This window comes from Rhinolophus sinicus, linkage group LG01 (assembly GCF_036562045.2).
Source record: "Rhinolophus sinicus isolate RSC01 linkage group LG01, ASM3656204v1, whole genome shotgun sequence".
Taxonomy (NCBI): domain Eukaryota; kingdom Metazoa; phylum Chordata; class Mammalia; order Chiroptera; family Rhinolophidae; genus Rhinolophus; species Rhinolophus sinicus.
This window is the reverse complement of record NC_133751.1, coordinates 5205586-5230279: the sequence shown is the minus strand read 5'-3', so window position 1 is coordinate 5230279 and position 24694 is coordinate 5205586. Positions and strand designations below refer to the sequence as shown.

General features: G+C 42.4%; 1 protein-coding gene across 1 annotated transcript; it reads right to left on the bottom strand.

The window, feature by feature from the left end:
• Positions 1 to 11225: 11225 nt before the first annotated feature.
• On the bottom strand, positions 11226 to 18290 carry HMGN1 (high mobility group nucleosome binding domain 1). The gene is made up of 7 exons (XM_074325206.1): positions 18096 to 18290; positions 17572 to 17700; positions 17218 to 17250; positions 17103 to 17132; positions 16970 to 17020; positions 13200 to 13328; positions 11226 to 12069 (listed from the first exon to the last, which is right to left on the bottom strand). The coding sequence occupies exons 2-7, from the start codon at positions 17584 to 17586 to the stop codon at positions 12022 to 12024; spliced, it is 306 nt and encodes a 101-aa protein (XP_074181307.1). The 5' UTR covers positions 17587 to 17700; positions 18096 to 18290; the 3' UTR covers positions 11226 to 12021.
• Positions 18291 to 24694: the final 6404 nt, after the last annotated feature.

The window sequence follows — 24694 nt, the reverse complement described above, 5'->3', positions numbered from 1 at the left end:
TCCTCAACAAGACAGGCCCTCAAATATGAGATAGTTATGTTCACAGCATTTCCTCAGAAATCTTTTGGTCGGTGTAGTAGTTTAATCTGAGAACAGCCCACACAAACCTGATGGCCCATCGCGTACCTGAAGACACCCCCATGCGGGTCCCCCGGCTGCCATGGAGACAAGGCCAGCGGAGTAGAACTTGGAGGGTCAGGACTGCCTTGTCCTGCTCCACAACTTTCCCCTACAGTGGCCCCATGGGGGAAGGGCCTCCTGGTTTCTCAAAGGCAGGAGGAAAGTAATGTCTTGAGAGAGGAAGGGTGAGTGTAAAGAGAGCATGCTCAGGAGCAGGATGGGGGCTGCTTTGGGGGGGACTAGAGTGCCACAGGGATGGGACATCCTGTTATGCCTTTCCATGGACACAGCACGGCCTCTGCCTCCTGTACCCTCTTCATCTGGACTGCCCCAGCCTCCCCCTCCAGCACAGCACAGCCTTCTGTGGTTTCCTTAGGGCCTCAGTGATGGCAAAGATGAGGGGACGGAGAAAACCAGGCTCACCTGCTCCCAAAGTGAGTCTTTGCAGCTGCTGGGAGGGAGGGGAAACCCCAGCGGGCCCAAGAGGAAGTCTGCAAAGGCAAAAGGACAACTGGTGAAGTTCTAGGTGGGGCGCTGGGGAACCAGAGAACACTCCAAGGTCACTGGGGCACCTTGCTGGGGAATATTCCCCTGTGACTGTTGAAGCAGTGGCTCAGTGTAAGCCGGCTGCCAAGGCAAGGCCTTCCCATTTTCTCGTATGACATTCGACATCTGTCTGCAAACTGAAGAATGCTTCTTGGTCCCTTTTTCACTTATGGACAGGTCTGACCTAGGGCAGGGTAAAGAAACCCACAGTCTAACGCAAAATAATCTTACTTTTAAAATATTGGTTTTAAAATTAAGATGTACATATCGGTACATCCAAAGGTTTAAGATGTACATATTGGTAATGAGATGAGGTGAAGATGATTTTTTTTGCCTCGAGAATCCAGAATCCCAAATGTGGGGACAGAGCCAGGAGTGCAGTTTCGAGGCTCTCAGCCTCACGTGGAAAGGTGCTGGCTCAGGTAGTAAATGACCATCAACTGTGATTGAATGGCCGTCAGCTGTAACCAATGAGCCATTGGCCACTAATATAACAGCCGTGGCTATGCTAGCAGAAAATGGGGGGGCTAGCAAGAAGATGGTGGCTGAGCTGGCATGGCAGATTGCAGCTAGCAAGTGGGGTTGGTTGGTTGGCAGAAAAGCGGACGGCAGGTTGCAGATCGTGTGGCTCCTGCTTCCTGTGTCTCCAACCCAGCCGCAGAGAGAATATAGTGGTATGACTCCCCTACTTATGGCTCCATGTGTGTTCCTTTTTGGCCTCACCATATCCTGCGTTCTTATGTGGGGAGCGGGAGCTGAGATCCCGCATGACACCCTGCACGACACCAAATCTTCTCCTTAACCAGCCACTTTCTCCTGCAAGGTCTCTGAGGAAAGTACACGCATGTTGGACATTGGTTTCAAGGGCACTTTATTAACCCTGAACCCATCCCCTGGTGACTTATGGAGATGGCAAGGAGAGCTGTTTGTTCAGGCCAGGCAGTCTTGGGAGACCAAGACAAAGCATCCCAGAAGGGGTCCCAATAGACAGAGTGTACACCCAAGGCTTGGACAGGCCCACGCCTGCTAAAGCTAGGACTTCTGAGCATGGCTTTTGTGACCAGATCTTTCCAGCGACATGAGAGCAAAACACTTGATCAGCGCATCTCCCATGGTACCCAGCCTGTCCTGGAAGAAGGGGGCTCTGCGTGGGGTTAGACATGGCTTGATTTGTTTCCCACAGGCCTGCCAGACAGCAGAGACCAGCATATTTACCAGTCAGTGGACTCATGCTACTTACACAGAGGAAACAACAAAGCAAAATTAATGCAGCCTTAGGTAGTGCAAGAATTATCACAAAGTGGCTGTGTTCATTACAATTCTGTGAGCCAATTCATTTTCCATAACAATGACCAAAAGACATGATTTCCTACAATGCGTCTATGCCAAAATCTACCCTCGCAGAGGTTACATATTCCCACCGAATTTAATTTTAAAGCTTTTGCAGAGAGCACAATATGACAAGAGAACATCTTGCTCTTTGCAGTAAATAATTCAGAAACTCAATTTTGTGATGACACGATATATAATATACATAGATTTACCTTGAACCAGATTTGGTCCCACAGGGCTAATGCTTCCTAATTAGTAACTTTGAGATTGCTAGGATGTAAGTTCTTCAACTTTCTCTTTTGTCTTTATAAAAAAAGAATGACCCCCCTGTGACTTTGAACTCCCCACCCTCTTACAATTTCTCAAGGATTCTGATTGCACGGTTGTCTCATTAAGATGGGGATGGACTGACCCGTAGGTATAAGCTTTCCTCAGTGGCACAGGATGCAGATGTAAATTTTGACAGTTACGTAGAGCTGAGACGCATGTCCTGCCTGCTTGCTCCCAGTCCGCGTAGTCTTTCAGAGCCTCCTATATCCCACACACAAGAACCCACAGCCAGCAAGCATTCCGTCACCTGGAAGAAGCTCTTTTTTTGGCCCTTCTCCTGTTTTTGTTTTTCCAATCTGCTCGGTGCTGTTTCCCACCTGCCGCTTCTAGAGGCTTTCTTGTCCTGCCAGCGCATAGAAAACACCCTGGTATTTTTCTGAATGCATCCTGTGCATTTTAACATACGATTTTGCCCCAAGGGATGTTATGTCACGGCCTAAAACAAAATAGACCATTACAATTGCATTATTTAAAAACTCAGCCATATCATGTATGAAGCAGACATATTCATCTGATCCCTCAACCTCGTTCCAGTACTGACCTTCAGCCTATCGCCCCTTCCTGGAGTGTGGGGGACTGGTGGGGGGAGAATAACAGGGAGGCAGGGGTAAGGGGCAGGCTCTGGAATGGCAGGGCTGCTGGTGGAACAAGACAGTGGTTTCTGCAATACCTGCTTAAGCTGAATGTATGCCAACCTCATGACCCAGAGTTCCACTTCTCAGGTTATACACAACAGAAATGCCTACTTGGGTTCAAAAGGCATGTGCAAATATGTTCATAGCAGATCCACTTATAATAGCCCCAAACTGGAAACATTTAAACCAAAAGCATATTCTTTGAGCATCTATGTTAGTAGTGGAATTGATGAACTAATTCAACAAAAATTAGTGTCTTAGATTCTAGGCATGGTGCCTAGAACATATATTATTTCATTTAATTCTTATGAAAAGCCATACGTAATTATTATTGTTTCTAGCTTTCAGGTGAAGTGAAGGGATTTTCCCCTAGGTATGCCAGCTAATCGGGTACAGCCCTGTGATGGCCATGTGATGGGCCCACTTGGTGAGTTGAGCTGCTTGGTGAGTTTACTAGCATCCTCCTCTCTGTATGTTTCACACAGAGTGGGCTACAAAGGCCATGCTGCACCAGATGGAGGCAGGACTACATGCCCATCAACTGTAGAATGGGTGGATAAATTGGAGTTTATTTATAATACTGGTGAACTATACAGAAGTTGGTGCAACATAAATGATTGTCACAAACATAAGGCTTTAGCAAAAGAAGTCAGACACAAAAGACTACATTCTGTGTGATTCTATTGATGGGTATTTCAAAACCAGACAAACCTAGCATGTGGCATTAGAAGTTAGAATAGTGGGACAGTGACTGCCCTTGGCGTGGGAACAGTGAAAGCTCTGAAAGTCAGAATAATGGCTCCCCCAAAATGTCCACATCTTAATGCCCAGAATTTGTGACTATATTGTTATATGGCAGAAAGAACTTTGCAGATGTGATTTAGTTGAAGATCTTGAGATGGGGAGACTGTCCTGGATTATCCATGTGCCCCAATGTCATCACAAGGGTCCTTATAAGAAGAAAGGAAGAGTCAGAATCCACGAGGAGATGTGAGCAGGGCAGCAGAGGTTAGAGATGCACTTAAAAAGGCGGAGGAAGGAGCCACAAGCCAAGGAATGGGATGGCTTCTAGTAGCTGGAAGAGGAAGTAAACAGATCTCCCTAGAGCCTTCAGGAGGAACCAGCCCTGCCCACACCTTGATTGTGACCCACGGAAACCCATTTTTGACTTATGACCTCCACAACTGTGAAATCATAAATTTGTATTAAGCCACTAAGTGTGTGGTAATTTGTTACAGCAGCAAGAGGTGCCAGAAGTAACTTTTAAGATCCTAAAAGCCTACTCCAGGAATTTAATTAATAATTTGCCAAGTTTCGTGAAACGATTTAATTCATCGTTCAAAAACTCCAGACACTGGAAAAGATACCTCTCTCTTCCTTCTTAGCTTAATTATATCATTCTGAAAAGTAGGTTCAGATGTGACTCCATGCTACTTAAATATGAATGATCTGTTATTTCCAGCTGTCCACCTAAATTTTCTTTTTAAGTTCTGGCTTCTATCAGTAATTGGGGTTCAACCACAGAAAGCAGGTCCCTGGGTCTATGACAAGGATTTGAGCGGCAGTTGTGGAAGTTGGTTAAACATCTCTGGAAAGCAATAGTTTTCGTTTCTAATGCTGGAGCCTGAAGTTCACAGGGCAGGCAGTCAGGAAGAGAAGATGGACCTAAAGGTGGGGAGAACAAGGATAGCCTGGAATCCACAAAGACCAATGGGAGCCCCTGTTGGTATCTCACTGCCCACCTCCACCTTTGAGGATGTGAGTGTCCTGTGAGAGAAGGTGGCACCCTTTGTCACACCTGGCAAGTCCAGGGACAGATATGAGTAGCTCGAGAGAGGCTGTGCCTGCACGTAAACAACAATGACTGTGAATGCTCCAGGATACCCTGCACAGGCCTGCTGAGTGTAAAAATCCACAGGGCTCTGGCTCCACTCCTGCCCTCATCTGGTGCAGCACGGCCTTTGTAGCCCACTCTGCGTAAAACATACAGAAAGGAGGACACCAGGAAACGCAGCTCAACTCACCAAGTGGGCCCATCACACGGCTGTACCTGATTAGCTGGCATACCTGGGGGAAAATCCCTTCACTTCACCTGAAAAATGTAAACAATAATAATTACGCATGGATTTGCATAAGAATTAAATGAAATAATATATGTTCTAGGCACCATGCCTAGAATCTAAGACACTCAAATGTATCCTGAATTAGTTCATCGATCCCATTACTAACTTAGATGCTCAAAGAATATGCTTTTGGTTTAAATGGGTCACTCATAAAGATAATTAACCCTATGAAACGGTAAGAGAATTATTACACACAAATTTAAGATTAGTGATAACATCATAAATCTTTTATTCATTTCTATAAAACAAAAAGCCTGATGCCATATATACATATACTTATTTAAATTTTATCCCCCCCCCCCGTTATGTTAACTGCTTTTTTAAAAAGCATGTTACAGAACTGTTCAATGTACAGTTTCTTTTTTGTAAAAAAAAAAAAAAAAGTATTTGATACAAAATGGCTCTGCGGTCAGAAAACACAATTTGACTTTGGCCTCCACCTCACGTTAGTCATGTGGGCTGCTTAGATATACACGCTGACTGTGCTGTTAGCAAAAGAAGAGAATAATAGTTTTTACTTACCTCACAGAGACATCTTGCTAATTTAGAAAATGTGAGGACCTGCTTAAAATAGTACCTGGCATGTAGCAAGTGCCCAAAATAAACGTTTGTTCGTCATCATCATCACGATTATTAATGTGTAGGAAACATCCTGGAAGCATATACAGACCTAAAGGCTAAGCGCCGTGGTGGAATGTCAGTGGTTTTGTTTTCTCCTTTGTGCTTTCCTATGTCTTCAAAATCATCTACAATAAACTTACACGGTATCTTTGAGACACACACACCCCCACCAGTAAAATTCTTCATCTTTTCTCACAAGTCCTTTCTTTTGACTCTATTCACACAGTCCTCATTCTACCTTCTGCTCCTCCACACACAAATAAATATTTAGAATGAGATCCTTTCTGTGTTCCCAAGACAAGCATGCATCTCACCCTCTCTACATAGTTTTCTATCAATATCCCATATTTTGGACTCCTCTAGCTCTTTCGTTCTAGAAGAGTGACAACTTCTGTCCTTACGCCTGTTAGGTAAACAGTAAGTGCATCTTCTGAATGGTTGTACTGTAAAATTCAAATATGATTAGCATAGGGAGAACATTTTCTTCTAGCCAGCCCGTAGGGTATACCCTGCCAAAATCAACTTTACCTTTTCAACGTCTGATTCAAGGGGCAAATACTTCTCCATGGCTACCCTGTAATCTAAATATAGAGGCCTCAGAAAAGTATCCACATTTTAAAAATATTTATTTCAAGATTCCAAATAAATGCAATGCCAACTTTAGCAACGTCAAAGCACAAGCATCACAGTGTTTTATTAACCAAGCGATGTTCTTTTTTTTTCTGTTGTTTTGCTTTTATCCCTCTCAAATTTTTATCTTGAACATTCTCTATAGAAATGGCATGAAGAAGTCTTATATATCCTTCATGTTCATCATTCGTTAACTTTTTGTCACATTTGTTTGCCTATTTTACTGAACCATTTGAATGAAATCACATACATCATGACTTTTCACCTCAAACAATTCAATATGTACCTAGTAAAACTGAGGACATTATCCTACCATTACCACACTCAAGAAAATGAACAATAACCTGGCAAGGTATCTGCTATGCAGTGCATATTCAAAGTTCAGTGTATTCGTGTGAGAAATAAATGTTTGCTGTGTGAGCCACTCTGTCCATGTTATTTTTAGTTCAGCAGCCCAGACAGACTAAGACAAGCACATCCTCCCAACCTGGCCCAAGTTTTTCTTAATGAAAATCCCAGTGGGAGAATAGAAGGAAATATTATATAGCTGATAAGGAATATCCAAAATATAGAGAAAACTTTTAAAACTCGACAATAAAAAAACAAACAACCCAATTCAAAAAATGGGCAAAAGACTGCGATAGACATTTTTTTCCAAAGAAGATATACAACGAGCCAAAAAAGCACATGAGAAGATATTCACCACCACTGATCATTAGGGAAATGCAAATCATACCCATCAGGCTGGCTACTATTTTAAAAATCAGAAAATAGCAAATATCGCAAGGAGATGGAGAAATTGGAAACTTGTGCATTTTTGGTGGGAATGTAAAATGGTGCAGCCACTATGGAAAACAGTATGGGGGTTCCTCAAAAAATTAAGCATAGAATCATCATACAATTCAGCAATTCTACTTCTGGTTATACACCCAAAAGAACTGAAAGCAGGCACATGAAAAAATATTTATACACTCATGTTCATAGCAGCATTATTCAAAAGTCAAAAAAAGCAACCCAAGTGTCCATGAACAGATGAATGGATAAATGAAATGTGGTCTATATATACAATGGAAAATTATACAGCCTTAAAAAAAGGTCATTTCTGCCATAGGCTCCAACAGGGATGAACCTTGAGGACATTATAGTGAGTGAAATAAGCCAGTTACAGAACAAATTGTATGCTTCAACTTACGTAGTCAAAATCATAGAGGAAGAAAGTAGAATGGTGGTTCCAGGAGAAGGGGAAGGGGGAGTTGGTGTTTAATGGGGACAGAGTTTCAGTTTTCCAAGATGAAAACAGCTGTGGCGATGGATGGTGGTGATGGTTGTGCATGATGAGTGTATTTAATACCACTGGTCTGTACACTTGATGCTGACGAAGACCCATTTTGAGTCGGGGAAGTTCAGGAGAGCAGTGAGCTCCCTTGCCAAGTACCCAGCATCTGTTTCTCCTGATATCTGACAGACCACTTTATTCATGTGAGCTCAATTAAATTTGTTGAATTTAATATTTAGTTCACTTTGGTTTCAAAGATAAATGACATAAGAAGTGAAGCAAAAGTGAGAAATCATGCTACAACAGTTAAGACTGTCTTTAAATATATTTCTTGTGAAAACCCAAATCAGCACTGGTAAAAATGATAATCTTGCATATTTTAATATGCAATCACATCCTTATACAGACACATCCAACCAAGCATGACTTTCAACTTTTCCTCTCTATGAATCATGCATAACTGATCAGTGTATTTAAAATTTTTCATACATAACTTGAATTTATCATTAGCTTTCATACATTTTTCAACTAGAATTTTCTATGGGTAATATAAAGTGCTTTCAGAGATAAAAATTTTTAACAGTATTTACTGTTATGAATTAAACCTAAAACACAATAGTAATCTTTACAGTTAAGGCTGTAAGAAAACACTGAAGCACTTAAATTCCGTATTCTGGTAAGATACCACAGCCAGATCTTCTCAATTATAATACTCAACTTAAAGTTAGTTAAATCAAACGTATTTTCTAAAGCTTTACTTAATAATATATTCTCATTAAGAGGGAAAAATCCACCAGGAATCTAGTTATTGCGAGCTCTGAAAATCACGGAGCAGTAACATCAGACCGTTACTGCGCAATGGGTGCCAGGCACGGCATGAGCTCGTCCGACCCTGGGTGACAGGCATTGTCATCAGCAGTTCAGTTAGGCCGTTACCTATCTTGAGCCCCTTCCATTGTGGGGTTCCATTCATCTACATCCAAGTCTGTGAGATCGGAGCTGCAACCGCCGTGCCCACCCCTCTGATCTGAGTTTGCATCGCGCTGTTACCGCTTGCATCTCTAGGTTGCCTCCCTTCTCTCCAACGCCTTTCCATCATTAATCACGTCACTTTACATTTCCATGGCCTCAGAAAATTTCAAAACACCCACTTGTTTTTAATCAATGTCGAATCGGCATCTAGAAAGTCCTACGGAGATTCTAAAGGTGAAACTGGCTACACTGGATTAAAAAAAAAAAGCTTCACTGCATCCCTGACAAAATGTGTAAAACTTCAGCTAAATTACCAATTTTTACTACTTATGTAAATATTTGCTTTGTGTGCATTTTTTCACTTTCAATTTCCTATTTACAGATATTGAAAAAAATATCCATCTTTATTTGCTTCAAAATAATCTGGACGGGCAGGATTGGCAATGGTTTGATGGCCACTGGAACTTGTTGCCTCGTACATGGGGGTTCGGTATACTGGACTGCTTTTGAGTAGGGGTGAAATTATCCCCAATTAAAAAAAAAAAAACACTAACCTGTTACTGCCAAATTATGTCACAGCCACATGATGACATATTAAGCAAATATTAAAATATTTTACACAAGAAAAACCCAAACATGTAAGAAAATTCACCAACATGTCTAAAATAATTACTTTTAGCTTCTGGGATTAAATGATTTTACTTTTTTTCCAGTGTTTTAAAACAATATCTTATTCCTCCTGTAACATAAACCAATTTGTTACTGAGCGGCTTCCCATCATCTATTTAAGATTCTTCCTCATTTATCTAAAACCTAATGTCTTGAAACTTTCAACTGTCTTGCAATTTAAGTATTTTTACTGCAAACTGAGTAACTGTGGATTGGGATAGGCAGATATCTCTTTAGGATCTGTAAGGATTAATAGAAATTACCCAAATTTTAGTTTCACAATGCTTCTTTTCCTGGGAAAAATTATCTAAATCTGACAAACTATGTTCTTGAAATAAAATACTATGCAGCACTTACAAATGCTATAGTATATTCATTAGCATAGGGGGAAGTTCACAGGTTGAGAAAGATTACAAAATAGTATAATGGCACCAACTTTGTAAATTCACGAGCATGGAAAGGAATCTGAGAAAAATGCATTTTAATTGTTTACTAAGTGAATCATGGGTATTAGCTCATCAGCATTTTCTGACACACACACACACACACACACACACACACACACACACGTTCCTCCCTACACCTGCCCAATATCCTCAATTCCTGTCCCCACCCCCTAGTACTGGGGTTGTGCCTTAAATCCTGAGTAATAATCCACAATGGAAAGGTCCAAGTCAACCTGACAGGCCACGAGGATACGTGGTTCTTACTACTGGGTTTTTCTAGTTAACAAATTAAGGATTGTTAGCAACATTATTAAAAAGTTATCCTTGTCCTTTCAGGAGGCCTGAATCAATGTCCAGTCACCCATTCCTATGACTCAGTTCTCAGTTTAGAACTGGTTGTTGAAAGCGCAAGAGATTAATTTTTTCTAAGTACTGATCCCAGACATTGTGCCTCAAAGTCAATTTTTTTAAAAAAAGTGTAATTTATTTCCTTTGACAGCAGAGAACATTTGGTTGAGGGTTTATCACGAAAAGATAATGCTCAAGGGAAGTAGCTCTGAAAGTTATTTCCAATTTTCTAAAGAGAATTTTTCAGGTATCAATCCTGTTTTTAGGAAAATAAATTTTCACATATACTAGTAACGAGTTCAGAACTGAGAAAATTTTTTTTCTGTAAACATTTCCCAGCATTCCTAGGGGTAGGGAGTGTTGGGTAATAGTACACTGCTGGACGGGTTAAAATACACTGCTTTTTTTTAGATATCCCTTTAACTGCCACGAATAGGAGCTAGATTCTGTTACCAAAAAAAAAAAAAAAATTGCAGTCAAGTTCAAATGTTATTTAAATCTACATATCCAAACACTAACCTGTTCTCTATATACTTACAAATTAAATGCAAATGTTATTTACCACTGTTTCAGACCAAGAATTGGGGAACCTGGTTTCCTCTTCTACCCCCAGGGGTTGCCAGAGCCCTTTGTGTCGGTTCATCCCAGCCTGTATTTATGAGTTTTTTCTGTAGTCTCCATACTTCTCAGAAGTCACACCTCATCACTGCCTCTGAACTCTGCTCAGAAAGTCATCCGTGTGTAGTCCCTGCAGAGCTGTGATCCCCCAGAACGTCTTTTAAAGCATTCTTGCCTTCCACGGCCTCCCCCACTTTAGTGGTAACCTCAGCAAGGTGCTTTTTCTGGCACGTAGTTTTCGTATTTGCCAAATCAGCACAGGTGTCCACCACCTCTAAAGACTATTTAGATGGCAAAGCAGTAGAACATGCAAGAAAGCAAATCTCGAAAATATGCAAATAACAAACCACACTAGGTCTCGCTCTAGCAGTCACTACTTACAAGCTTACTTCTTTCCCTTGCTTCAGAGGCACTAGACTGTTTCCCCATTATTAAACCAATTTAGTCACGGACATCTTCAAAGTACATTGTAGATGTTGAAGGACTACAGAAAAATGAAATATTTCACTTTCAAATCTTAAAATTTAAGTCCAGAATTTAATTCACGTGCTTCAAAAAATTCTTTCATAACCGAGATTTTATTGGTTGTTTTGAGAATAAGTACACAGACATTTCAAATTTGTACACAATTCTTAACGTACGTACCAAAAACCTAAAAAGTCATGTAGTTGTGATTCTTTTCTAAAGTTATTCGTGACTTTCCAGCTTACAATTTGGAGGCTAATTTTCCTTAATAGAATATCAAGTACCAATATCTTCAAATGTTGATACGCTGTTACATCAAAAGTCCCACTGATTCACAATTTAATATCATATATACTACATACTCAAATTTTCAATCTTTCACAGCACATTAACAAAATGACTAGGAAAACTGGACTACCACGACCAAAGATGGTACAGAGTGCACAAAATCCTGACAGGGAGAGTCAGGATCAAGGAGTGGTTTTGTTTAGGAAACAAGTCTACCAAAAACGGGAATAGAATTCAAAATGTTCAAGACCTATTAAATGCACAACTGACTCTAAATGGCCATTTAATATGCTCTGTGTATTATAGGATATAAAAACTACCCCCATCTATGGAATGTTAAGCTGACACCCAAGACAATCAAAGCTTCCCATATTCAATATCCCACTATTTTCTGGTTGTACCAAAAAATAAACAACCAGCAAATGATTTCACCTCTTAAAAAAAAGCATTTACACTTAAAAAATGGGATGAGGTGGAATTCCCTCCTTAAAAATGTTTCTAGAGCTACTAAAAAACTTGCATTTACAAAATAGTTGATAAAAATATTCCTCTGGATTGTACAAGAAGGGAGACAGGGACCACTGATAAGACATGGTATGATACTAATCAGACTTGGCTTCTTTCTCTCCTGCTTCATCAGAGGCTGGACTCTGCAAATCAAAGCAAAAATAATGATCAAACTTTTGGTTTCTGTGGTACTGCAGTAACCTTTGAGACCTTTAGCATTTAACACAACATACATTTTACTTACATATAACTAATAGTCCTGAAAAATAGCAGAGCCTCATTATTTGTAGATGGTGTATTTGTAAGTTCACCTACTCATTAAAATTTATTTGTAACGCCAAAATGATTACTCATGGCACTGTTATGGTCACATGCAGACAAAATGAGTCGTCCAATAAGCCATTCTCAGCTCAGATTGCTCTGCCTTGTTTCAGCACTAATACTGTAAACAAGCATCTTTTTCAGTCTATTTAGTACCACACATTTCACGTTTTTTTCCTGCCTTTTCTTTTTTTTTGGACAATGTCAACAAGTGTAGTGTTGTCTAGTATTGCCAAGTGCAAGAATGCTGTGATGTGCCTTATGGAGAAAATACACAGGCTGGATAATTTCATTTAGACATGAGTTACAGAGCTGTTTCTGTTGGCCATGAATTCAATGCTTATGTTATTGACGACACGTATTAAACAGAAACACACATAAAATAAAGTTACTCGTATGTACTGATCGGTAGATGGAAATGTGAATGGAGCATTGCAGGAAATCTAACCCTGCATTTCCCCATGCATTCACAGCAGCCTTACAGAACACAGCCACATGAGTAACAGGAACCAACTGCGGCTTGATGAATGTACTAGAATATAAACACATGATCACGCCGGTTCTATACAGGAGGCGATATGAAAAACTAGAATATTTGTTTAAACAAAGCCCTAAAGTCATGTGAAAGAAAGAAAAATGAGTGTTAAACCACTTAGTAGATTAAATCTTTTTTATATTAATGAACCCCATCTACAACATAGATGGTGAAATCTGTTACTGGTGAAATTTTGAGTGCATTAAAATTTTTTGTTCACTCACTTTTAAAAAAGAAGCCATTTATTTATTTCAAATATGATCTAATTCATAAAAGTTATGGCCATTCATTTGGGGTTATGGTATAAAACATTCCATGTTATAAAAAATAAAAACGGTCTTATCTGCCACATAAAAGTATACAATTTATTATCTACTGTTTAGAGTCTAAAATCAACAACATACAAACATGCCCAACCTCCTCATTTTTAGTTTCTCCGTTTTCTGCAGGTAAATCTTCTTTAGTTTCTTGGTTAGCCACTTCGGCCTGCTTTCCCTTTGCTCCCCTTTTCCCTTTTGTTTGCACTTTTTTGTCTGCAGATTTATCCTATGATAGAACAAGAGTACATTTTAAGCACAAATTTTACACGACTAACATTTTTTGACATGCTATAGAGATCAAATCCACAATAGCTGCAATGTTAATGCTGTCGTCACATGTCCAGCCTGAGTCACACGACACACCTTTTACACGAGCCTCCTTAAGGCCCACACCCAGGAACCAGGACCAAGTATGCTAAGGACAACAGTAACCGTGCTTGCCTATCAAGCCTCTCGTGATTAAACCTAAAGCCTGAACTACACTACTTCTCCTTCACCTCCTCAATTACCCACCATTTTCTGAAGTTGGACTTGATAGAACAAACAAGATCAAGAACAGTTGGAGGAGGGCCGGCCCAGTGGCTCAGGCGGTTAGAGCTCCATGCTCCTAACTCCGAAGGCTGCCGGTTCGATTCCCACATGGGCCAGTGGGCTCTCAAACACAAGGTTGCCAGTTCAATTCCTCGAGTCCCGCAAGGGATGGTGGGCTCTGCCCCCTACAACTAAGATTGAACACGGCACCTTGAGCTGAGCTGCCTCCCAGATGGCTCAGTTGGTTGGAGCACCGGCTCTCAACCACAAGGTTGCCAGTTTGATTCCTCGACTCCCGCAAAGGATGGTGGGCAGCGCCCCCTGCAACTAAGATTGTACATGGCACCTTGAGCTGAGCTGCCGCTGAGCTCCTGGCTGGCTCAGTTGGTTGGAGCGCATCCTCTCAACCACAAGGTTGCCGGTTCGACTCCTGCAAGGGATGGCGGGCTGTGCCCCCTGCAACTAGCAATGGCAACAGGACCTGTAGCTGAGCTGCGCCCTCCACAACTAAGATTGAAAGGACAACTTGACTTGGAAAAGAAGGCCTGGAAGTACACTGTTCCCCTATAAAGTCCTGTTCCCCTTCCCCAGTAAATAAAAAACAAAAAACATTTGGAGGAATAGCTCTTCCCACTGTAAGTCCCAACCTTCTTTTAAGCATGAACAATAATCAAATTATCGAACATCTACTGTTTTGACAACACATTTAGGTCAGGTTGACTATCCCGCTACACTTAATACCTTGATATCATATAATGAGAAGTTAAAAGGGTCAATTTTGAGTTTATCACTTTCAGTTAGGTGTTTGAAGAATCTGAAAACATATGTGTTAATTACTATGAGTGACAAAATAGGTTGAAAATTTGAGGCATTCTAAAGCAACATAAAACAATATTTTTGGATAACATCCATCAGTGGGGAAGAAGCTTAACAAATATTTATTTCATGGAAAGAAAGTAGCAACACCTAAATTAAATTCAGTTAGGTCGCCAGTAAGTTGCATAAAAGACCCCTACCAGTAGTGACCAATACTTGAGTTACACGGCCACAGAGACATGCTGGTAGCCCTCAGACGTCAATGCTAAGGGGGAAAATCAGTGCGAGACAGTCCGTACCAATGGTGGCACTCCATACATAAAGGCAGCATGATGACTACTAATTTAATAGCTTTAGAACAAGAAGTTATATAAACAAACACATTTAGGATAACACTGCCATGCACATTGCCACCAGGAAATGTCACAATTGCTTCTATACTTAAAGACTATCCTTTTGCAATCAAACTTTTTATTAATTTCACAATCACTACCACAGTAACTTAAAGATGTAAAGCCTTAAAAGTGAAAATAGAATATGCAATAGCCTGGACTAATACTTTTAACTATTATTAGCTAGAAAGCTAGATGAAACAAAATAACAATTTTTTTTTTTTTTTTTCTAAGGAGGGCACAGCTCTAGTGGCCCATGTGGGGACTGAACTGGCAACCTTGGTGCTACCAGCACTGCACTCTAACCAACTGAGCTAACCGGCCATCCCAGAAACAAAATAAATCAATATGATTTCCTAATGTATGTTTCAACCTTAAAAAGATTTACTTCTAAGGAAATTGTACAAGTCCGAAGCACACACTGGAACACATGTTTTGAAAACAGCATGTCTATCCTGCAGTACGGTAACCTATACATCAAAAGCATTACCTTCCGTTTAAGGTTTTAAATGGATCAATTACGAAGACAAAGATGTATTACATAAACTAAAGGGGGACAAAAAGCCACCCCCGACCCCTTTTCCTTTGGGAAAACTGAACTGACAGGCTTGCTCCTCAAGGAACACTAACATGAAGACTTAAGCTGTTAGCCTTTCAGAGAGGAAGAAAAATGTTGATTACATTTGATGTCCCAAACTGGAGGTAAAATTAACAAAATTTTAGGGCAGATCAAAATATAGACAGAAATCAATAAGGAAAGGAAGAACAATTTAAGAGGGAAATAGGCATAGTATTTCAGCCAATTGGTTTATTTTTAAAAAGCAAGGAAAAAAAGATGGATAACAATAGTACACTGTTCCAGCCAACATTTTGCAACAAGATCTGCTATTTTTTTTTTTAAGCCTTCAAAAGTTTCTGGGATAGTCTAACTTTGTGTAGAGAATTACTGCATTATTTTCTGCTGTGAGAAATTCTAAGCCGATGTATTATGCTTATAACTTCCTCCAACATCCTTTTAAAAAGATCACAAAACAGAACTACTATTGAAGATCAATTAAAATTTTACACTCAGCTCTGTACAATGTTTAAATAAAGAGATGAAACAAAACCCTTTGGTTATGCAGTGCTAAGCTTCCACCTATGCTTTTAGGAAAGGGGTGATGGTAGTTCAGAATTTTTTTGGAGATTTCAAATAGCAAGCTCTCACTTAAATTTTGAGTGAACAGAAATGAATCACACCATGAATTCCCCTCAAGAACATGGTGAGCTTTGCCAGGGGAGGTTTCAATACTATATCCAAATTCACAGTAACAAATGATTTACACATATTCGACTCGTCCAACTTGTTTCCAAAAGTACATATCCCCAAGAACTTTATTCCAAGAGCTGCAATGTGAACAACACAACCACCAATCTATTCCGGAGCAACAGCATCACGTTATTTATGATTAACTTACTCTGTTAGGAAAAAATGATTTAGTGAACTCCTTAACACATAAACGCAAATGAAATACTTTTAGAATAGTTATGTTCTTGGAGAACGCTACTTTTGATCTACTCTCTTTCACACACACACACACACACACACACACACGTGATCCCCTCTTACTTGGCCTGCAAACTTTACATGCAAAAACTTAACACATTTCTTTTCTCCTGGCCTCAGTCCTAGCTTTCCTGTTATTGTCAAAAGTACAAGCATGCAACCAATGGACAACCATTGACCCCGCAACGTACACGACACAAAGAATGAGTTTCTTTTGTAAACCAGTATTTAAAATTTCTAGCCATCTTAAGCGGCCTACATTCTGCAGAAACATTAATGTGACATATATTTCCATAAGCCAGGATAACCATATCCATTATATTTTACCCAAAGAAGAAAAAAAAGTCTACGTAAGTTATTAAAATATAAAAGGTAAGTAGGAAAATACGATAAAATTTTGACTCCAGGAGACTGACATCTAATAATTATTGTGACATATTCAAAATCAAGATATTAGTCATTAACAGTATCACAAGCTCTTAGGGGCCCGAATGGCTTTATTATTAGGGAAAGTCATGCGTTGCATAGCACTGCTGCATTTCGAAGACTCCACAGTCTCCTACTGTTAAGTTGGAAACCCACCTTTCCTGACGCCTTTTTGGGCTTCGTTTCCACTTTTGCAGGAGGAGGTTTCTGAAAGGCAAAGATAGCACTGAGTTTCTTCACTGGGTATGATCCCACGGAAAAGAAACGGTAAGGGGCTCGCTTTACTTACAGCTGACAACCTCGCCGACCTCCTCTTGGGCTTCAGAAGAGAAAAGGAAAATGAGCAAAATGAATGATGCAGTTCAAACTGAACCCACCCCAAGGCCGAAGAGCAGGGCTCTTACCTCCTCCTTCGCTGCCCCCTCGGCGGAGCTGACCTGTGGAAGGAAGCAGACGGGCGAATGGGCGCAGCCCGCAAACAAAAGTGCCCGAGCGCCCCGCGCCCGCCCGCCCTGGAGAACAATGCCCGGCCGCGTGACGTCAGCGGCTTCCCGCCGCCGCGTTCGAATCTCCCACCAGGATCCTCCGACCGCCGAACGTTCCAGAGCTCTGCGCCCGGGGCTGCTGTGCGCCCTCCTGCCCACCGCACGTCCCGGGGGCCCAGCGCCGCCGTGGACGCTGCAGGCCTGGACCTCGCGGGGGGCCGCGGTAGGCCTGGCCGGCGGAGGGGGCGTGTGCGGGCGGCGGTCTCCACTCACCTTCCTCTTGGGCATCGTGGCAGCGGGGCGGGCGCGTGCCGGAAGCCTGCGGACCGCAGCGCGCCGAGAGCCTTCGCGAAGCTGGGCTGCTTGGCAGCTGCCGCTCCTCCCGCGCCCGAGCTGCTGGGACTCGCGACGGGGGCGGTGGGAGAACCGGATGGAACCGGATTGGGAGCCCGCCCCCTCCTCCCCCCGCGTCCCCCGGCCAAGGCTCCCCCTCCCCGCTGGGCGGGCCGCCCCCCGCCGCTTTCCATTGGCTGCCGGGCCCACTCCGCCGCAGTCCTCGCCCGAAATAGGTAAGGCGGGCTGTCAATCGACCACTGCGCCCCGCCCCCGCTCTCGGCGCCCCCACCCCTGCCCGCGTCTTGCCGGGCCCCAGACCCAAACGAGGGGGGCGGGGCCCCAGGAGCAGCTCTTGCCTCACGGTAGTTTGAAGCGGAGCCGCAAAGTGCGGTCTATGCGCCGATTGGCGGGCGCCCGCCACGTGGTCCTTCGGTGACCCCACCCACAACTCTCCTGGGTACCTGGGCGCATGCCAGTTTCCTGAAATTCTCAAGGATCAAGTCCCTCCGTTCTAGGGTGACTTGCGGTGGAACATTTATAGTTAGTCTGGTAGGCCGGGACGGGAGAGACAATGGAGTCGGGTACCAGCCTATCTTTCCCACCTCCGTCGGCAGGAAAGCTAGCCAGCATCCCAGGCTTCGCAGGCCTGCGGGAAGCGGGGCTTGGTACGCAGGCGCTGGAAGGGAGGTCGTGGGAAGGAAAGCCGGCGAGGCCGCGCAGGCGCGCGTCTTTGCGACGTCCCTGGACTGGCGGCTGGTGTGCAGCGATGCTTCTTGCTGGGTTACCCTGGGGGTTCTCTCTTCCTAAGTAAATATCTGTTGATCACCCATTCCCTGAGGTGCCGGGGTGCAGGCGGGTCGACTCGGGCACCTTGTCGGTTCCTCAGTCCGGGCCCCCAACGTCCCCAGGAGTTGTTCAGTGACAGACCCCTGGCTGGCGTGTTTCCTTGGCTGAAGTGAAGCGGGAAGCATATCCACCCAGTTCCTGCCCCTTTTAACCAGTTGCTCACATAGGCACCATTTGAGAGTAGAAAGAGGGCTTCAGACTGGGGGTCTGAGCTGGGAACACCGGAACCAGTGAAGTTGCACATTACCCTGTTTCCTTAATGAAGGAGAAAATTACGTTTAAAAGACCGAATTGAGTTGGGTCACTATAGAAAAAAGTTTAATCGGAAAATTGTCAGCTGGAATTCTTGGAGAGGAAGAAACGTTGGAATACTTTGAATCCAAAAGATTGGAAGTAGACCATATGTCGAACATTTGAGAGGCCTGGATAAACTAGCGCCTTCACGTAGTGGAATCCAGAGCTACTGCAAAAAAGAAAAACGTCTCTTCACGGAGGAAGTGAATTTTGAAAACCACTCGTCAGACTATGTAACTCCTGATCAATAATTGTAGTGCCTTCCCTTCTCGTTCAAGAAAGCCTGAAGTCCTTAGAGTGGTTTATAAAGCCCTCTGCAATGTGGCCGCCTTAGGTGATTTTCACTGCTGCTCACCCTGTTTCACTTTCTGAGCCTCAAATAGACAATATATTTTTTAATTGAGGTGAAATTCATATAAAATCAATATTTTGAAGTGTACAATTCAGTGGCATTTAGTATATTTACAATGTTGTTCAGCCACTATCTACCAATATTAACAGTGCTGTCTGAGGATAATTTGAGATTTGCATTAAAAAATTTTGCATAAGTGCTTTTTAAACAAGTTAAACACAGGAAAATAGCTCAAATTCCAATTTTATGTTTTTCTTTCTGATCAACACACATAGACACATGTACATGCACACATATGCATTCACACATGTACACACATACACAGAAAATGCTTGACTAGAGGGTATTATGCTAAGTGAAATAATTCAGGCTGAGAGACAAATGCCATATGATCTCATTTATATGTAGATCTAAAAACAAAATGAACAGTCAAAACAGAAACAAACTCATAGATACAGAGAACAAACTGATGGTTGCCAGATAGAAGGGAGGTGGAGGGATGGGTGGGAAAGGTAAAGGGATTAAAAGTACAAATTGACAGTTACGAAACAGACACAGGGATGTAAAGTATAGCATCGGGAATATAGTCAATAATATTGTAATAATTGTGTGTGGTGCCAGGTGGGTACTAGACTTATGGGGGAACACTTCGTAAATTATGTAAATGTCTACTCATTATGTTGTACGCCTGAAACGAATACAATGTGAATGTTAATTATAATTGGGAAAAAAAGAATGCTTGTACATTTAGCTCTACTATTATAAAATGCATGTCTCCAAGAGATGCTCACACTTCATTCATTGTTAGCCATCCTGGATCCAAAACCAGGCTGCCAATATATAGAAGTCCAGGACTGACAGCTAATGAGCAATGCAATGGTTATAAAATTTGTGCATTCAAGGTCACTGCCTGAGCTAAATTTGTGCCAGTGACCAAAACGAACACTGCAGATTTTACCTAATTCACTCTGAATATTGATGCACCCCTAGTTTCCAGTGGAAGGGTGGTCAGTCTGCACTTTGATTCAACCCTGTATGATACCACCACCACAACCACCACCATCATCATCAACATCATCATTTTCATTTAGTAAGACCAAGTGGGCAAAGCTAAGAATAAGTAAATTCAGTCCCCAGTAAATCGTCTCTTCTCTTTGTCCCCTCTGTTTTCACAGTTTTGGGACTAGTTGATGTCATTTTGTCTCACCTTGCATTTCAGTGCTGCCACCTGGGTGTGCCTGTAGAGAGGAATCCACTTGGTGTTGGCCGTCCTCAGTAACTGTCCCTGTCACTCAGTCTGAGCACATCTCTGGTTACTAGATCTAGACTGATTTATATTGAGATGTCTTGGCTTTCATATTTTCTTTCCACGTGTTAGTAGAAAAATGCAGCCTTCAATTGTTAGTGCTCTTTTTGAGAGCTGCCCAAATGAAGCAATAGGAGAGAGCTGAGTTATCCAAATTGGGTTACCTCTGAAGGCCAGTCCTCTCCCACCACTGCTGCACAATCAAGGACATTCTCTGGTGTCTTTTGTCAAATTCTCGCCTCATCAGGAGTTGGTGATTGTCCTCATAGGGGTATCTAATAGTGGGGTGGGGTGTGGAAGGGTGGGAAGAGCTGATACTCTCCTCTTCAGCCTGAAATGCAGAGGCAGAGGAGGAGCTGCTATCACTTTTCACTAGGCTGTTTTTCCCTTTAAATTCTTCTAAATCTCGTGAGTAGAGGAGCCAGTAGTCTGGCTGCAGCTTTGGATGGTCCAGCTGAAGGGGAAGACTCTGGAGGAGAGGCAGGCCCCCAGCCTGTCTTTTGTTTTGGTCAGTTCAGCATCACCTACCCACCAAGATGCCTTTCCATGGAAAGAATTCACTTTACTGCTATTGGGGTTTCCAGGTGGGAATTCCTGCCCATTCATAGGAATTTTTTTTCGCTTTCCCGTTCCCGAATCCTGAGATATAAACTGTTTTCTGTTCTCCACGTTGAATCGTTTCCACAAAGTGACGGCTGATACTACCAACCACCTGGGTTCAAGAGGCTGATTTTCCCGATTTCCCAACTTTTCTCACGATTCAGGAACAGGAAAGCAAAAAAAATTCCTGAGAACGGGCAGGAATTCCCTCCTGGAAACCCTAAAATCTATTAAATAGCTTCGCTTCACGTTTTCTTGAAACAGACATTTGTAGCACCACAGCTCCTTGATTCATTTTAATTAGGTATTAGTTTTCAGACTCCAAGCATGGCAGAAGACGCAGCTAGACGTCTTTTGCTTTATTTGCTATACATATATATGAATTGGGATTATTTTGCTGTAAAACCTCATCTTCATCTTGTGGACAAAAAATGGGCCACATACTAAACCTGACAAGCTCAGGGGAGGCCAGCATGGAGGGCCCTACAAACTCAGAGCTGAAATCAAGCACACAGGATGGTTTCAACACAAAAATTCCTAACTGAAAGCAGGTCATGTCAGGTACTCACGTCCTAGCCTGTAGCTTCCTTGACAAAGGTTAATCTTCACCTTAAGCAAGCCTGTCTGTTGTCTTTTTGCATCCATCTAAGATAACATACCCTTGGAATGTCAGAATAATCCCCTTTTTCAGGATCCCTCAGGGCACAACCCACCACACCAGAGCATGAGACCACAGCACCCCTCATTGTTATCTTGTCCCCCGAATACCATCCCTATATGCTGTAAATGTTAACTATCCTGTACCCACCAAAGTAAAAGAAATCTGTCTCTCCTTTTTACTTTTTATCCAATCCCAGAGATTCCCCCTCTTTGTTTTCTTCCACTCTCTTAATCTACCATCAGAGGATTTCATGTAACCCTCCTTACGTCTCCTTCTTGAATTCTAATGTATAAAATAAGCTGCAAAAGTGCCCTTCTCCAGAGCATTTTCTCAATTTGTTGAGATTTTGCTTCCCAGCAATTGTAAGTTTGGCTCAAATAAACTCATTAAAATTCTCTACAGGTTTGGACGTTTCTTACGTCACCAACCTAAATGTAGGTTAACTATTTTATTATAAACAGTGCCTTTTAATTAATACTTATTTTTCAGGTGTTTAGTTTTGTAAATTGTTCAGATTTATTAGTATTTATGTAGTAATAAAAGTGACTCAATTTAAAGACTTAATTAAATAACAACACAAGTGATTTGCAGACACAACAAAAGTAGAGAGACGGTAGGAGCCAAACCACCAATTTGGAAAACCGGTGCCACGGGCAGGAGTGGTGGGGTGGACACAAGACTATGGAAGCCCGGAAGACCGAGAACCTGATGGAAAAGATGGCCCCGCCTTCCTACTAGTGCAGCTCAGAAATTCATCCAGCTAGTGACCATCAGGCTGGAGATTTGATCCTCGATTTGTGATTCTGCTAGTTCTGCTCTGCCTACTGCAGCATGAATAGGGGGCTTGGATGGCAAATTTGATGGGGGGATGTGTGTGTGGGAGAAACATAGGGAGCTGTTGCCTGGGGAAGGACGCCCTCTGTTGGCCCACAGCGGGAGTGCGAGGCAGAGTCAGACTGAAAAATTGGGTGCACGTGTTGTAGTATTATTCTGGGAAACTCCGTTCTCCCTGCTTTTTCTCCTGATACAAATTGCTACTGGTGGGGGGTATTTAAGACTCAGCAGGATTTCTACTTCTTTAGTTTTATTCTGTCGGTATTCGTTGAGTGACTGTTTTGTGTAATGCTCTGTTTTAGGGCCTTACTGCCCCTATTCGGAGGCACAGGGGCTTCTCTCTTAACCCCATCCCCCTTCAGATCTTTCCTGATGCCATCTAGTCTTTAAGATGATGTCCCAAGTCCGTAGCATTGCATAAGAGACCCTTGAAGAGCTGGCCCCTGCCCATCTTTCTTCTTTGTAAAAAATTGTGATAAACTATAGGTAACGAAAGTTTACCATTTTAACCATTATTGGGTGTACAATTCAGGGGCATTAAGTTCATTCACATCGTTGTGCAGCCTTCACCACCACCCATCACGTTTTCCATCTTCCTAAACTGAAACAGTACCCATTACACACTAACTCCCCATTCTCCCTCTTCCCAGCAACCACCATTCTACCTTTTGTTTATATGAATCTGACTATTCTAAGTACCTCAAATAAGTGAAATCATATAGTATTTGTCCGTATATGTCTGGCTTATTTCACTCAGCATAATGTCTTTAGGGTTCATCCCTCTAGTAGCATGTGTTAAGATTTCCTTTTTTTTTTTTTTTTTTACAAAAAGTTTACTGTTGATAAATTTCTCTGGAAAAAGCTGGGAGTACTTGCCACTTGTATTGGCCCAGAAGAGAAAGAAAGCCGGCAGAGCATTGTCTTCCTTTTTAAGGCTAAATGTTATTCCATTGTATGGATAGACCACGTTTTGTTTATCTGTTCAACTTTTGACGGACATTTGGGTTGTTTCCACCTTTTGACAACTGTGAATAATGCTGCTAGGCCATAGGTGTGCAAATATCCCTGCCAGTGTGTTTTCAGTTCCTTTGGGAAAATACCCAGAAATGGAATTGGTGGATCACATACTAATTCTACATTTAATTGTTTTGAGAAACTGCCATACTCTTTTCCACAGCAGCTGCACCATTTTACATTCTCACCAGCAGCGCACAAGAGTTGCAATTTCTCCACATTCTCCGACACTTATTGTAGGTTGTTTTGATGCTAGCCCTCCCAATAGATGCAAAGTAGTATATCATTGTGGCTTTGATTTTCATTTTTCCTATTGATTGATGATGAACATCATTTCGTGTGCTTATTGGCCATCTGTGTCTCTTTTTTAGAGAAACGTCTATTCAAGACCTTTGCCCCTTTTTAAATTGGGCATAAGGAGCTGTCTCCAGGGGAAGGGCGCCCTCTGTATGCCCACAGCAGGAGTGAGGGGCTGTTTGATTTTTGTTCTTGAGTTGGGAGTTTTTATATTCTGGATACTAATTCTTTCTTGGTTATATGATTGCAGTTGTTTTCTCCCATTTTGTTGGTTTCCTGTCCATCTTTCTTGCGGTATCACCCCCATCCTTCCTGTGTACCGCATCCCATCTCACCTCATGTTGGAGCCACACACAGCTAACCTCAATTGCACAAAGGGGCTATTACTTTTATATTCCTCTATGAATTGTGCTAATTTCTCATCAGCAGAGGGGAAGTTGGAGTGTGTGTTTGGGATTTGCAGCAGCTGTAAACCAGACCTGTGATCATCTCCGGCTCCTTCCCCAAGCCCGCACCAAACCCATGCTCTGCAGCTAGTCCACTGTCACACGAGGCTGCTGCTGCAGGCTGGACGTACTAAGAGAGGCGCGCACCACCCCTCTAGTGGGGCCGCTGGTCCCCTGGCCTGAGGCCCTGGAGGAAGACTCTGATGCATGTGGAGTCCTCAGCCCAGCAAAGCCTTGCAAGGTCCTGGGAGGGGATCTCACCCCACTGGAGTGGGGGTGAGTGCCTGGATAAGGACACCCCAGTCCCTGGTGTTGACTTGGAATTTTCCTGAGAGTTTTTTCTTTTCAAGCTGGTCACAGGACACACAGATAAGCGAGCCATGTTCACTTAGTAGGCAATCCGGGACTTT

Bases quoted from the DNA above. Each gene is read 5' to 3' on its own strand.
- HMGN1 (XM_074325206.1), bottom strand. The intron at 13,329-16,969 runs GTGGGTTTCCAA...GTTCTATCATAG, and splicing joins CCAAAAAGGCGTCAGGAAAG to GATAAATCTGCAGACAAAAA. The intron at 12,070-13,199 runs GTTGGGCATGTT...TTTGATTTGCAG, and splicing joins GAGAAACTAAAAATGAGGAG to AGTCCAGCCTCTGATGAAGC.